The sequence below is a fragment of the Vanellus vanellus genome, assembly GCF_965231255.1.
Source record: "Vanellus vanellus genome assembly, chromosome: 14".
NCBI lineage: Eukaryota > Metazoa > Chordata > Aves > Charadriiformes > Charadriidae > Vanellus > Vanellus vanellus.
Window position 1 is genome coordinate 7,278,985 of NC_138919.1, and position 16,456 is coordinate 7,295,440.

General features: G+C 40.0%; 1 protein-coding gene across 1 annotated transcript in view; it reads left to right on the forward strand.

Annotated features, from left to right (window-relative positions):
- Positions 1-5,586: 5,586 nt before the first annotated feature.
- The window catches only part of CIITA (class II major histocompatibility complex transactivator), a gene marked incomplete at its 5' end in the record, with an annotated part of 28,509 nt that continues 17,639 nt past the window's right edge, over positions 5,587-16,456 (forward strand). Inside the window, 3 exons of the mRNA XM_082490269.1 lie at positions 5,587-5,887; positions 14,209-14,352; positions 16,059-16,187. Coding sequence (XP_082346395.1) covers positions 5,587-5,887; positions 14,209-14,352; positions 16,059-16,187 — 574 coding nt within the window. The remainder of the gene's footprint in view (positions 5,888-14,208; positions 14,353-16,058; positions 16,188-16,456) is intronic.

Genomic DNA, 16,456 nt, shown 5'->3' on the forward strand with positions numbered 1-16,456 from the left:
TTGGTTTGGGTTTGCATTTGTATTCTGTTTCCCATTCTTACCCTATTTTATTTCAGTGTAAGGGGAATTACAGTTTTTTCTTGTCACATGCTCTAATGCACCAGTATACACGTGTTATTTTTGTTACGTGCTCCAATGTACCAGTGTACTGGACTAGTTATATGAAGTCCAGTGGTGGTGACAGAAAGACTAGGAATTGCATTTCTTTTCTGTCTTTTTTTTTTTTTTTAATTGCTCTTAGCTGTATATAAATGACAAGTCCTTCTGTTACCAAGATGCATACTGTTGTGCACTGTCTGTCCCAAAACTACTGCTAAGAGATCTGTGCATTTGTGATGCTTACAGACTTCTCGAAAAACAAGGGAAGGAATAAGAGCTTTTCTCACTGTCTTTTCCTCCGCCTGTAAGCCAGGCAGCAGCTGGATGTTGCTGCAGGTCCTGGTGCTCATGGCGTGCCTGCAGAGCATGCAGCTGCAGCCAACTGCTAGGAGAATGCTTTGTGCTCTGCCCTTGGCTTCCTGATGAAATACCTTGTGCTAGTAAAAATAGTATAAAAAGAGAACAGCGTGCTTATAAATCAGTGGTGCTTTAGCAAAATATTGCTAAACCAGCAATATTTTGTTAATTTTCATTTGTTTCAGGTTTTTTTTCCGCTAGCAGTTCCAACATGTACCATAGCACAATCATTCTAGTGCCAGTGAAAGTAATGAATCAGTGGGATTCAGGTAAGGAAGAAAGTGGTGGAATTCATAGTTCAATTGTGGGCCTATCAACACGAAGATAGTTTAGAAAATATTTGATACCTTCCTGCTGAAAACAGCTTCATGTCTTTGTCTTCATATAGCTGCCTAATTCTCCACAGAGAGCTTTGTGATAGCCGTGTCCTCTTGGCACAACAATGAATTGGGACTGCACAAGCTAGGGTGACCAATTGATGTTGTTATGTTCTTACCACTGTTTATGTTACTAAGCTAACAATGCGAGGGCTATGGGTTTTTAAACTACAATATTTTAGAGAAACATAAGAAGCACATGGACCTGTTGGAGTGGGTCCAGAGGGGGGCTATGAAGATGATTAGAGGGGTGGAGCACCTCTCCTATGAAGACAGGCTGAGAGAGTTGGGCTTGTTCAGCCTGGAGAAGAGAAGGTTCCAGGGAGACCTTATAGCAGCCTTCCAGCATCTGAAGGGCACCTACAAGAAAGCTGGGGAAGGACTTTTTACAAGGGCATGTAGTGATTGGACGAGGGGTGATGGCTTCAAACTGGACAAGGGTAGATTCAGAATAAATATTAGGAAGAAATTTTTCACTATGAGGGTGGTGAGGCACTGGAACAGGTTGCCCAGAGAAGCTGTGCAGTCTCCATCCCTGGAGGTGTTCAAGGCCAGGCTGGATGGGTCTTTTAGCAACTTGGTCTAGCAGAAGGTATCCCTGCCTGTGGCAGGTGGGTTGGAACTAGGTGATCTTAAAGGTCTTTTCCAACCTAAACCATTCTATGATAGGAATCCCATTGAATATTTATGGCAGGTTGGCAGCAAACTTGGATATCCCAGCCTAATAAAAGTAGAAACCAAGGTAATTTCTGCAGGAACGCTTTTTGAAGTTAGTCTATCAGGATTTTGCAAAGCAGACATCTAAACGGGTCTTTCATTTGGCCTGCCTTGCTCTGTCAACCTTCTGAGAATGCTTGCCCAAAGTTTTGTGAGATTCTGAATGACCACAAATATTTGAGGCCCTAATCTTTCTTCACACCTACTAGATTGGAAATTCCCAACCTTTTAAGTTCCTAACCTCACTTAAGAAAATTATGTTCTGGGGAAGCTGCCAGTATGACCAGCAGCATTGTAGTGTGTTACCTTGGGCTCTATGCCGTGTCTCACCTGCAGTGTTCATGCTGCACTACTGAGGCTCCTCATAGTGTTTGGGAAGCAATACGTAGGCATGGAAGGATGCTGAAGAACTTTTATGCATTAATGGAAGCACAGCTAGTTTCTGAGGTGAGGAAGCAGGGAAAAGATTTGATCGGACAGTTTTAAAAACAAGCTGTGGAAAAAAAACCCAACTCCACAATATAAAAGACAGACCTTTTATGTTCGAAACATCTTCCATAATATCACACCTTTACTTTCCTACCGGAAGTCATTTTCAAAATAGACATAAAAGATTTTATATTAGGCACTGTAAACCTTGGCAGAATTACTTAGGGAATCCTAACTGTGAATGTGTATGCATGACAAAATATACAACATTGGTAACCAAAGTCACCGTTCAAAGATTTACCCAAAGTAAGTTCCTGCAGTTCAGCTTTGTAAAATGTAACAAAGTTAGGGGATAGGCTGGTAATTAGATATTCACTGAGGGCAGCATTCTCTATTGCTCGTGAACATTGCTGTGAAGTCCCTGTTGTTTCCAGTAGATGCTGTATTATGAATGAACTGTGCTTCCTTGAAAGTTCCTTTCATGTTGTCTGAGCTGTTTGCTCTCTCTTCAAGCTTGGATTTTCCAGTTAGTTGGTGTCTTTGGCCTCTCTGGACATAAATTGTATTCAATACCAGAATTTTTGTTTGGGATTGATTCTGTCCAGGTTGAATGGTTTGACATACTGCTGGTTGAACAATTTTTTATAGACTGGAAAGTCTGTTTAACAAATTTCCCTGCTTTCCAATTGTGATGACTCAAGCCTGTATAACATATAGGCATCAGCATTTTGCTACATTGCTTCACAGATGAATGTATGTATTCAACTGCACAACTTCCCTTCCTGTTCTAAGGATTCTCTTTAACGGAGACACAGCTTATGTAGATAAGAGTGCTGTTTCATAGTAGCTGTCTCTCTTTTTAAGGATCAGCACAGTAGTCTTCCTCTCAAAGTCCAAAGGAAAAGACATGCCTTAGCTATAGAAAGTGCTAAACAATAGCAACATAAGAAGCAACAAATAGTAAAAATGTACAGCCTGACTTAGTTCTCTTTTTCACACGCATTGTTTGTGCTATGATACATTTTAAAGAGGAAAGTTAGTTAAAAAGGAGAACTCATGCTTTTGATTTCTCTGCATTGAGGGGAAGTATCACTTCTAAGTAAATATGATGCTGCCCAAAGTCTACAGCTAATTTTGAAATCCGAATTATCTTAGTAAAATCTTAGCAATTCATTTCACTGTTTTTCCCAGGGACACTGAAGCAGCTGAAAGCGTAGCCAGGTTATGTCCTTCAGTATGTGGTATCTGCATATGTCATGAGACTTAGTAGATTTTATCTAGTGTCAAGATAGTAAGAAATTTGTTTATTTATACAAATGCAAAAACAAAAGCAGAAATAGAAATCACGTTTAATTAATTTCTCAAAATTGTAAATTAGGACTGTAGCAGCACTAGAACTTTAATCAATTTTTCAAAGCTCAATCCACTGTAGTCCCCCTGCCCCTTATTTTGGCCTTAGCTACAAGATAATCAGTTTTGAGGTCAAAGGCAGAGTGCTTCTAGCACCTTATTGCTTGGTATGTTTGCCTGTAGCCCAGCAAAAGCTGGGAACAGCTGTATAGAAACCACACTTCCTCCCAGGTGGTGATCTTGCAGATCTTTTTGGAAAATTCCTCAGGAATCCTTAAAACGTGTGGGAAGAGTAAAGCAGGAATCATTGAAATGTTTATATCTTAACACCTATGCAAAGGCAATCCTACTTTTGATCTGTCTCAAATTTAGACATAACAGAAAAAACAATATCGTATTTGGGTTGAAAAGCCTATAATCTTCCATTCATCGTGAACTTTGCCTGGGCACATTTGCTGGTGGAAATTGCTGTGAAACACCTGCAGAAAATCTGCTTTTCTCATGCTTAAGTGGCAATCATGATGATGTACCACAAGGTATTTGCTCACTTGCTTGTCTGCTTCTGAAGGGAACTACCCTATGGAGGGGAGTTCTTTGCCCACAAGAAGAAATCTACCTTTTCCATGTTATTATATCCCTTCACAGTCAACCACGCTTATCCACTGGAGCACTGAGCAAGGCTTTCTGTATCTGGCTTTTGCAGAGCTAAGGTGCAACAGGTCAATGAGTTGCAGAGACTGGCTGTGGATTACAGTTTAAATTGAGTTTCTCCTTTTAATACACAGCTTCCCATGTGTCTTGAACTCTCCACCTCCCATCAAGAAGGAGACTTCTTAGTCAGGAGAACTGCTGCCTAGAGGGGCCTTGAACATGACTGATGATGCTGAGAAATGTTTCTGAAAACCTCCAAAAATAATGGCCAAATAATGAGGACAATACTTTTATTTTAATCTGTTGCACCCATTCAAGAGGACACTGATTGCAGGAGAGGCTGAGCTTGAGACTGCCTCTCTTCCCCAAGCTGTGGTAAACTCATTCAGATTTGCCATGAGAGCAAGTGGTTCCCAACTTTCTGCAAGGCAAACCCTTAGCTGCCTTCAGCACGCGTTCTGCTCCACAAGATGGTAAAGTACAAGTGGAGGCATCTTATCCAGTGCAGTTTTACATTGATAAAACAATGGGAAATGGCCTTTTGCATGTAATAGCCCAAGAAGAATGCTACTCTGAATGAGTTGGAGCTTATTCCTACTTATACTTCAACAAAACTCATGTTGCCTCTTCTGTTTTAAATAAATGTAGGCAGCAACTTCAAAGGAAAATACATTTAAAAGTCAAATTCGGAGTGAAATAAGAATATGCATGAAAGATCCAAGGGAGTTACTTTTCCATAAGGAAAATAAATTAATCTGCTTTTCTCAGTTGCCGTTGATATAGTTACAGTAAAACTTGTTACCTACCTGCACTGCAAGTCAAAATCATACTATTGGATAATGAGACAGCTTGTTTTTCCAGTGTTTGCATGCACTTCCTGATATTGAACATAAACACCAGAAAAATCAGAAAATTCTTGTTATTCTACAGTAGTGTACTTAAACGTTTTATAAAGATTTATCAAGTTCCTCTCTGTGCATTATTTCTTACTAGGTGGAATTATTGCTCCACTTTCAAATGTGTCCAATGGTGAAAAGAAATCATGACAATATTCAAGGTAGTAAAGCCTAGTAGCATATGAAGAGAAAAATAAAAATTTATTCATAACCTAATCTCTAATCTTACCTTGGAGTCGCCAAGATTTAAACCTATCTCTCTTGCAGAGGATGTAATTTGTGCTGAAGCTTTTGGTACTGTTCTGATTCAGCAATGACCTTGCTGGGCCCCCTAATGGGGCCACAATCCTCCTTGGCCAGGAGAAAAAGATCCATCTATAGCAATCCTTCTTTAATGGGACAAATTATTTTTTTTTTTAATTATTTTTTTCAGGTGACCATGTTGCTGATTGGAAAGATGTGTTTTACGAATGATTGGAAGAATTGTGGTGTTGTGTCATTTCATCAAGAAGTTATTTGTTGTTGGAAATGCTATTTAAAGGCTCAATCAAATGAGGAAATACCTCTGATATTGCAGGCCAAAGTCTCTTAACTTTTTTCTTTTTTTCACTTCATCTTTTTGATGCTGACTGAGTGGATTTTTTTTTTTTATTTTCTTAAAACAGTTCAGATTTTGCTCAGACCTCCTTCAAACATCTTCAGATGCAGGTATGAATCTCTTTAAGGAGATCCTGCCTAGAGTAAGGAATATTCTTTCAACTGCTACAGCTTCTGATGGCCATGCATTGCTTAACTTCATGCTGAAAGAAGATGTGATATCCAAGGAGTACCATCAAGCCTTGCTCCATGAAAAAGACAGAGAGGACCTCGCAAGGAAGATATCTCTAACACTTATGGAAAAATGGGACCTGTACTTGAACACTTTGGTTCCCCTCTGTTGTTTAAACATCTATGGCAGTAAGCCTCAAAACATGACAGATAATGAGCCAACAGGAAGCAAGTGCATTTCTGGTAAATCAGCTTTTTTTTCTTTTTTGCTTTGTTAAAGATTTACTTTTGTTTATTGCATTTTGAGATTGCATTGTGGCATAGTGCAAAGTACATCAGTGGAGAGCAGATGGGGAAGAGAAGAGAGCAGAGTATAATGCAAGAACAGCTAAAAAGAGATCCACCATTCAGGGTAGCTACCAGATACCCATTTTCATAGCCAGGACATAATAAAATTTGTTCTTTGCTACCTTTTGCAGAACCAGAAATACAAATTAGATAAAAAGACCACGATAAGGTCAGTTTTTCTGAACTGACATACCAACAGTTGATAGTCTGAGTAGCATTTGTTCATGGTATATGCTGGCAACTCACATAGGGAAATCTCATATGTTTTTCAATCATATATGGGAGGAATGCTCTCCACTTTAAATTCCAGATGTCTATACACAACAAAATTGCACTGTCTACAAGAGACTGCTACAGATTTAAGGAGGGGAAGTACTTAATGACTTATGAGGCTGGATTCAAGAGTTTTGAGGGTTTTAGTGGGCAGCAGGAGAGATAATAATGCAGACATCTTGTAATTCTGAGGCAGTAAAGTCACTTTTTTTAGGATTACTGTATATGTTAGAGAACAGGGATAGCTCTGGGACAGTCCTAACATTGCCTGTCCTATGTAAAATGACATTCTCCCAGCTTAAATTATGGCATTCAGAATTATGTTTACAAAACCAAGCAACTGTAAAAGGAGAGTAAAAGAATACTTAGTAGAATATTCGGGTAGTCCTGTAAAACTGATGGAAGGACACTGGGCTGCAATGTAGTGAGGGGTATAAATCTTTTCCTCTCCTAAAATAAAGTATTGCACGTCACTTCTCAAGGCATGGATGAAAGTACAATAGGAAATGCTGGAAAAAAAAAATTAAGACTGTTCATGAGAGGGGAAAATACTGATCTGAAATATTTTAGCTCTATTATTACACACATTCAAATCAATGCCAAGAATTCGTACTTTAAATGTAGAATATCATAGCAAGTGGCCTAGCATCACTTATGCTAGGAGCATATATAGTCTAGTTTATACTTTTAATTAAATCTCTGAAGTGCTTGAAAAGGTATCTGCTCCTCCTTATTTTTGTAATGGTAGCACAAAAATCCTCTGTTCAAAGATCTTTATCCTGTCATGCATGGCTCTGTATCTCTGTCACAAAGCCTGTGTTTGAGACATGACAGAGGGAAGCTAAAGTGCATCAGAAGCGTTAGTCTTCATCCATCACATGTTCAACCCCTTGTCACTGTTCTCTAGGTTTTGTAGTAGAGATGGGCTTAAAAAAAAAAGTGGTTTCAAAGTCATTAATTCACCAGGAAATGACTCAAATTGTATTAGAGACTTTAGCTTCCTTTGAAGCAAATGCTTTTCTGACTTTCTTTTTGAAATTTGTTAATTTTTCAGCCTTATGTTCCATCATTGTTTCACTCTGAAGAAGCCTTGCAAAGAAAAGTCGGGTCAGGAACAGATCAGCAGGCTTCTCACTAGCTACTTCATAGTTTTGCAACAGATCTTTACAATTTCTGGACAAAAAAGTCCCAGCTTTCCCCCTCTTGCAAAGTGCACTATTGACACCTGTCTTGCAGGGCTTCCAATACAAATTAGTATCTTCTGTTCCCTCCTTTTTCAGTAGGGCAGCATATCAGCAAACATTGAAGCAAAGAGGCTGATGGTCACCTGAGAAGCTTAGACAGTTCTCAGTTGTCTCACAGCCTTCTGTTTTCCAGTCTGCTTTTCCCTCTGTCCATAAGACCATCTTTATAGACCAGTCCACTAGGTGAACCAGTACCCTGATTTGCTCCAGCAGTTCCTTTCTGCTGTTTCTAAGCAGCTATGGGTGTTGTATCAAAAGCGGACAGCCAGTCTTTGCTGTAGTTACAAACTGGAATCACAGCAAACAGCTGAACTCTGTTGTTCCCCAAACTTTCATTCTTAGAGTATATAGATCACCTCATGGGATTACAGTCTCAGAAGCTGGTAAAGAAATCTGCCTGCAGGGCTTGTAAAAGAGCTTATAACTTGTGGGGTTGTGCTGCACATTAGAACAGGGCTAAAAAATAGCCCTCAGCTTTTGTAGGGATTTCCCATGCAGTGTCTGCTGTCAAAACAGAGCACTAAAATACAGAATCTGCTTACTATTTTTTCTGCTGTGAATGCTGTTATACTGAGATGTTGCTTTTCTTCTAATGTGCGTAGAGGAATTCCAAGAACAAAGCTGCATGGCTGGTCAGAGAGCCTGAAGAGGCTAGTGGTCTGCATTGCAGGCTGGGCCCCGTATCTCTGTAAATACTGGGAACAGATCAGCCACTCCCAGGAAGGAAACAGCTTTATCTCTTCTCAGTGAGCATGTTCCCATGGAACCTGGTGGAAGTGGATCTCCTCTGCAAAGGGAGAAGTCTTACACAGGTCAGCAGCTGCTTTGCTTGTAGGACCTGCCGCCTTGTGCAGAAGCCATTTGTTACTGAGCAGCTGATTAAAAACTTGCCTTACTGAAGCAGCAAGTCCTGGATGTCGTTGACTTCATCATATCCCACTTCCTTCCTTTCCCCCTCAGACTCTGGTGGAACTTTTGTTATAAGCTATAGCCAATGGATTAATACTACAAAAAGTGCTTGCTCCCTTGAGAATATATCCTCTTTCATAATTAATTTCTAATGTGTGTAGGTCTATGCATGATAAAAAATAGAACAATAGGCAAATAAGCTTGCAGAGCCACACAGAGGCAGCTATAGCCATCATGATAGGAACACTCATGAATGAAGGTGGTTTTCAAAAAGTTGTTTGTCTTACACCAGGAGGTGCTGGCAGGGTAAGCGATGATTAGATGGATAAACATTCTGTCAGAAGCAAACCCTGAACGCCGTGTGTAAGACAGACAAGATTTACAAGCTCCTGTTTTGTAGAACTTCCATTTGGGGCCAATGGCAAGAGATGCTGGTGCAAGATACCAAACTAATTTTGTATTGGTAGAGGCTGTGAACATGTGAAAGAAATACTTTCACTTCTCTTACACCAAATGGAGCTGCACGGTAAGTGTGTCCACATGTTGCTTGCTTTATTCTTACTGATGGACTGTTTAACAGCTTGAGCTCAGGACAGCTTTGAACTTGAATAAAAAAGAAGAGGAAGATTTCTAGGGAGCACCGGAAATTGTTACCGCCAGCTCTCATCCAATTTCGCTTTCCACCGGAATAAATCAATCTGTTCTTGACTAGTGACAAGTGCAAGCTCTCCTTAGAGGTGACAAGTGACCGATAAAGGTAACAGTGCTCATTATACAGGGGTTGCTAGAAGGGAGGCTCCTCTTAATTTTCCTCTTTGGAATTCCCCCTGAGCCTTTAACTTTTCTGCAGTGACTGGGCTGGCTCATTTCCTCCTTTCTGGTGTGACTTTCTATAAGCCCTGGGTAGTGATAGCAGTTCTCCTCGGTTTTTGGTACTGAATCCAGAGTGGAAGAGCAGGAACTGTCCAGTTTCCGAAGGTCAGTTTTTCCTCCTCTCTTGAATGCACTGCTTTTGTCATGGTAAATTCATCTTATTTTACCTTTTGTAGATATTGGTAACTACAGTGTGTCGGTATTGGGACTTGCATTGCTTGAAATATTCGTAGGATGAAGTCTGATTGTGGGTGAAATTTTGGAGAATTTTTAGCGATTTTGTTTTTGTGGCTAGCCCTGTTACTTGCTCAAAAGGTTGCTGTAGTTTGTTTCAGACCTGGTTAAGAATGTACTTGTTTTTTGTATAAAACTTACTCCTATTGAAAGTGAAACTGAGGATCATTGGATGAAACTGGCATATTTCCAATATTTTCACAGATCTGGCAAGGCAACCTAGAGCTTTACTTTCCCATTTAGGAGGGCAGAGATTCTGTCTTGAAGAAAGTGTCTGAGTGCAAATGTACTTTTTCTGCCAAAAAAGCAAAAAGGCAAGGTGTCTGCTGTGCCGCTTTATTTAATCTTAATGCTGGGATGAGAGAGCTGGGCACAGCTGTGGCACACAAGGCGATACTGGATATGAAAAAGCAAATTCTGCTCTCAAATCACAACTCTGACACCTGCAGGACAGTACGCTGTTAGTCTGCCTGAAGTCAGCTGCCTCCAGCGTAAGGCTAGTAACATTTCTTTTATGTTGGTCACTGTACAGCTAAGTTCATTGAAAGACAGAAGCTCCTTTTACCTGATATTTATACTTTTTCTAACTTCTTTAAACTCATCTCTAAGGGAGACAAAGGAGAATGTGACAGGATATAGAGTGGCTTTTTCTCCAGCATCATCTCTGTTCTTCCTTTTTAGAGTATAAAGCCCATGGAAAGTAACGCACCACACCATCGGCAAGATAAAGACTGTCAGTAAAAGTAGTATCTTTTGTTAAAACAGGTAATACAACAGGAAAAGTTAAACCGGATTTCAGATGTATAAGCCTTTTGTAGATCTGAAATAGAAACCGAAACCTACAAAGCTAAATATAAATTGAGCACCATAACTTGCAATTTACAAATAATCAGGCCATCTCTGGAAGGAAAATCTGTTTGGTACCTGTGGAGCAGAGGAATTGTTAGTGATGGATTTTGGGAGATGAAAGGGGGACAAATGACTGTAGCATGGAGGGGACTTCATCCTGCCTCGCTGGCTTGCCCACCTCCCAGAGAGCATTGCCCCAAAACACTGCCTGCAGCAAAAGCCAGGAAACACATCCCTGACTTCTGGCGCATGTATTGTGCACAATGACATAACCTTGTGGGGACGCAGAAGAATAGAGAAGGCTTTAAAATTGTGGCTGGTGATACTGGACTTTTAGCTCAAAGTACCAGTGTTTCACTGGCCTTCTTATTTAGAGTTTGATATAACTTGGTTTTTATCAGCTTGCTTCACTCAGATTCATGTGTAATGCTTAATGGTTCTGGGGTGTTGCAAGAAAATAACATTTCTTCAGCAATCTTTGTGTTTAATTTTTCAACCTCCTGTCTTGATAGCAGTCCTGCTCTCTTAATTTTCTGTAATCTAAGACTTAGAGCTCTAACGTTGTGTTATACTCCAGGTAAGAAATGTGTGATTTGCATGGCATTACTTCTCTTTTTTTATGAATTATCCTCAGCTTCCTAAACTCATACAAAAAATAAATTGCAAGGGAGTTTCCTCTGTTCCTGAAATTACTTAATTTTCTTAACCTCTATGCTCATGTGGGAGACTATTTTATTACCTATCAGTTCAGATGTCAACAGAGTTTGGAGAAGAAACCCCTAACAAGTCTCCTCAGAAGCATCCAGCTTATTTTTGGAGTAAATGTTACATTATTGTCTGTATATTCCTCCTTTCTCTTAGATAACATTTGATTTTAGTTAGTAGCAGACTCGATTGCCTGAAGTCTTTAATGCGTTAATCCTTTAAAATAGAAGACATAGATAAACCAAATTATTTGGGCAAAATGATAAATCACAACCACCCCCCTTATCTTTAGAAATCTAAAAGGCCCCATCTAACTCATAAGACTCGTAAGTGGTTTAAATGAACACCTACTGCTTCTTTAACTGGATTTTTTGTCATGGTACGGTGATGTTCACTATTTCTTGTAATGCTTTTCCAGGATTCTTAATTTGTATGGTTTCACTTGGACTAAAAAAGAGCACTGAACAAAACATTGAGAGACTTAGAAATGAATCATATTGTTGTGCTGTATATGCAGACTATAGTGCTAAAACAAACACATCCCGAGTAGAAACCTTGCTGTAGCAGGTATGCACTGAATCATTGCAGAGGTGATACAGAGGGAACACAGGTCTACCAAATATAGTGATGCAGCTGGAGTGAATAGGCTGCTGGAGAAAGGAGCAGTTATTTTAAAAAGTCTGTCTTAACCAGTGTCCGCACAACAAAGGATTGAACTTTCTGAATGGCATGGAAATATATTTGGAAGTACATCCTGTCTTCCCCCCGCCCAGCACATGCACTTTGTGCACAGAGGCCTGCTGCAACGGGAGCGCAGGCACCTCTGGGGACATCAGTTTTTTGTCTCGCAGGTCTGTGTGGGGTCTGTCTTCCTCCCGCTGAGAGCTGGCTCTAGCGTTCCCACCCCTAGCACAGAAATTGTTATGAAATATTTTGGTGCTCTGATCTGAAAAAGTTCCAAATGCCCATTTTGGCAGCACTGTATGAGACCCCAGAGGGAATGTATTATCAGTAAACTAAGTTAAAATCATGTATGAAACAACAGAGAAAGTGCTGACCACTGTAGAGCTTATTCATCTTTGGTCTCAGACGGGACTGCTGGGATGCTGTGAGAAAAAAAGAGGAAGCCCTAGGAAGGAAAGGAATTGCTGTTGTAAACAAGCTTGGTAATGTCTGGTTTCATTTTGTGTACATCAGTTACAACATGCAGCAAAACACTCGTTTTCCCTGAGGTGTAGTTCTCCTTGCCTCTGGCACTCTCAGTGTAGAAAATTTCATCTTTCAAAAACTGACTTCTTTTTTCCTGCACCCTTGGACAGAGTGCTTTCCATGGTGGCACCATGATTTTAATGCAGCAGAGCGCAGCTGCTATCAAGAATTTGTTGGTTCAGCTACAGAAAGAAATTGCAGCATCCCAAATCCAGCATAGCCAATAGAAAGACAGCTATGTATAGATTACCAAAGTAATGAATGAAAAAGGGAGTAAGCTGAGGGACATTCAGACTGGTGAAACAAAAAAGACAAGTAATCGAGTATTTAATTCTTGAAAGAGTGGCAATCTTCATTCTTCCCAAGGTAGAAGGCTATGTTTCTTGCTCCTGGGTTATAGCACCTTTTACGTTCTAATTTTCAGCTCTCTAGCTGGACTTGGCACCAGCATGACTTCCTATTGGTTGCTTCCTGACTTCTTGGCCATTATAGCTGAAGACATTTTGCATTGCTTATGTATTTATCCACAGAAAAATGCTATTGAAAGAAAGGTTTAAAATAACAAAAACTCTTATGACTGACTTAATTAAAGCTTAGTATTTCCATGAAGTAAGTATACTTAGTCTCTTTCCACAGGACTTGACTTTTTCTTTGTCTGCTGTAATCAAGTAGTTTACTAATCACCGAGCTTGGAGTGATGCATTAATCTGTCTTGCATTCCCTTAATGGCTTCTGCCCAATTACTTCTCTGTCTCTAACCCCAAAATTATATTGACTCAGAGGTCCTTCAACCTTATTCACAAAGTCTGGCAACCTGGCATTCTGAAAGGCCCTGCTCAGTTTAGATTTTACATTAATTCAACAAAGGAAGGGGCAAAGCAAAATGTTGTGACAGACTGAAAGTTTAATCTGGTATGTTTATAACGTCATTCTTGGTTCTCATTCAGGTTTGTCAACATCTGTTTTCCATTCATAGCACAGCAGGCAATAATATCAAATTTTTGTAATCTTGGTAACGTAATGAGGCCACATAACATGAAAAAGGAGAACTACCTGAGTGTAGGTTATTCCTACTCGTGGGACCTTACTGTGTCCACCCGCTCTTCTAAGTTCTGGCTCTAGATTCTGGTGTCTTCTGCAGCAGAATGCAGAGAGGTCCATTTCGAAGCTGTTCAGAGGGACAACCCCATAGAGTGGTAAGAGGAATGAAGATTTGTTTATAACAAATGTGGTAGTGCTTGACTAGGTCTTCTCTGCCTTCTTTCATCTGAGCTGCATTGTTAGCCATATTTCTCTTTTCATGTTGCAGGTAGACTTCCTGGTACAGCAGGTTGCTCCACATTTGCACACCTCAGGAGAGCAGATATGTGCAACCAAGGACATTAGTGGCATTCTGCTAAAGGCAGAATATTTGAAAGCCATATTATAGCTATACTTTATTGCAAAATGTGGTGCTTGATGCCAAGCTGAAACTTTCGTCGTTGTGGTGTGTGGACACCTATTTTAACAGGATATGATCTGGAAATTTTGCTGGTTGTTCATTTCATGCTGGCATCTCAATATTATGGTGGAGTAAATTACTTGGATCATTTGTGCTTGCATCATTTATACCCTGATAAAGATACAGGAGTTGTGACTTATTCAATACTTGGCATTTTTTCTCCAGGTAGTGAGACTGTAGTATCCCACTCCCCTGATTGAAGTAAAAAATAGATATGCCTCATTGCCAGCTGTATCTGGATCTGTAAATTTAAGTTTCTCAAGGTTATAACTCAATGCAAGACTTGGTAAGCAATACCAGTTCCACAGCCTTAAGATCTCAATGTCTTGTCAACAGAAAGCCACAGTGCAGGACTTGTAGTTTTGGCTGACAGCAGCTGTGGTTTTGTCATAGCTAACTGTTTTGCAATTTTATTTCAGACAGCAAAAGAGAAATCATGGATTCAGCATTTGTGTCTGAAAATGGCTGTCTTGATTTGCTGCACAGTGATATCGATCCATTGCATCTGTATACTCTCCTTGATCCTACGTCATCTGGAAATGAAGAAGGTGACTTCTCTGCAGGTTAGTAAAACACTAAAAAATGCTTTATTAGTTTAGTCATCATGCTATAAGTTATTACCATCTCCTCTCAATTATGTAGCCATCTAATGGCAGTTTATCATGGTGGTTGGACTAAATTCAACAGATGCTTGGTCTTATGATATGCTAACTTTGTCTGTATCTGTATATAAAATAGTGACTGCTTCCAGAAACTATCGTGTTTGTAAAACTGTACATATTTACAGCTTCCTGCTCAGTGAGTCTAACAAAACATACCATACATGTCACTCATCAAGGTGCGAGGCTAATGTCTTTGGTTTGGATATCATTCCTGTAAGTAGTTTATTTGCAAATGTTCCTCTTGTAAGCTGGTCAAGTGTAATTGTCAACACTCGTAGTTTCAAGCCAAAAAACTTTGCAAAAGAGAGACTTTTAGATGAGTTTGTGATGAAGCCAGCCGGCAAGCAAAGTGGCATTTCGTTTCCTTCTGAGATCCTAAGGCACCAATGCAATGGACTTTCATTACCTTTTGGGGGCACAGACCAATGATTTTATGATTCCGTGACAGAGAAGAAAGCAGAAGGGCCAGGGCATAAAGGTGATAGTTTCTTGCATATAAGTTCCTACAGGTGCTCAGATCAGGAGGTTGCCCTGGCTCTCACACTTCCTGCTCCTGAATTTGTGTGGAATGTTCTGCTCTCCCTGAGTTTGCTGGCTTAAAAGTATGAAAGTGTATTTGTGCTGCAGACTGTGTTGTGGAGGAATAGCTGAGCTTATTTTAAAGAAATGAGCTGGACTATGGGTTGAGAGTGGCAATGAAAGGAGAAGAACAGATGTGTGCCAGTTATGAAGTCCTATAGCTCTGTGCCAGATAGGTACAAAACATTACCAAATTGGAGGATACTACCTTGCATCCTTGTTGCTTTCATGAGTGACCAGTGTCAGCAGGTACATGGGCAAATCAGTGGAGAACTGAGCACCAGAATCTGGAATCATCTTTGTGATTAATTATTTCCCAGGTTGAGCATTGCTCTCTCAGCTACTGACTGTTAATAACACCTGCAGGAGTGTTTCTTTACTCCCACGGCCTCACGTGCTCAGTGACTGAAAGTAGGATGAATTAGGGATCAAGGAGTGACTCTTGTTATATCAGAGATGTTTCACCAGTTTTAATACTTTTAAGCCTTAGCAATGTCTGAGATGATGTAGGTAAATTGAATATTGTCAGGACAGGATGCCAGTTATTGGAAGCTTCACATCTCTCCTGTGAAGATGTTAGCATGATCCCTGGAATGTTTTTGGCCATGGCCAACTAGCAGCTTCACAGACAATTTGTAGCTGCAGTTCAGGGGTTAGCATGGGCCCAGCATCGTTCTGAACAGCGAATGTGGATGATGCCACAATATCCTGAAGAATAAGAAAGTTTAATAGTATGGATGAGTCTAGACCATGCATGTAGGCCTTAGTGTCATAGAACAGATTCTGGAACTGTTTTATTTACTAGGAGAGATGAAGTCTCAGAGTTTAGCAAAAAAAAGTGTTGATTTCTGGGTGACTATAACTTACTGAGAGTTCAGTTCTGTTCCTACTTAGGCAACATACAATGAAGAGCCAAAGCCTTACGCTGAAGTGACAAATCTGCCTTTTCTGCCTGTCCTGCTATCTGCTTTTTTTACTCCTTGGTTATGGTATTCATTGAGCCAATGTGTACTCTTTTTTAATTCTAGATCCTGAAGTTGATGCCAGCAACTATGATCAGTTCAATAATATGGATTTCCTGTGTACAATGGAAAATGCTGAAAATGAGGATGAATTGTATCTCTGTTCCAACACCATAGAAGCTTATGCTAAAATAGGTATGAAAGCAATTTTTGTTTTTTAAATGATTGTTTTCCAATCAATTGCTATAGCTATTTCTTACAATTCTATTTTCAGTCTAAAGCAGTGGTGTATACTCAAGTGGCCTCTCCCTCATGCGTGGTAGATCTAGCCAGGGTACCTAAACCTGTGCATTGTGGGGAAACAGATGAACAGCAGCTTGTGGCTGTTTGGGGAAAATCTCTCTATTAATGGCTCCTTCTGCTTAATACTTCCTGTCTCAACTTCTCCTTTCTCATGTTCTTTA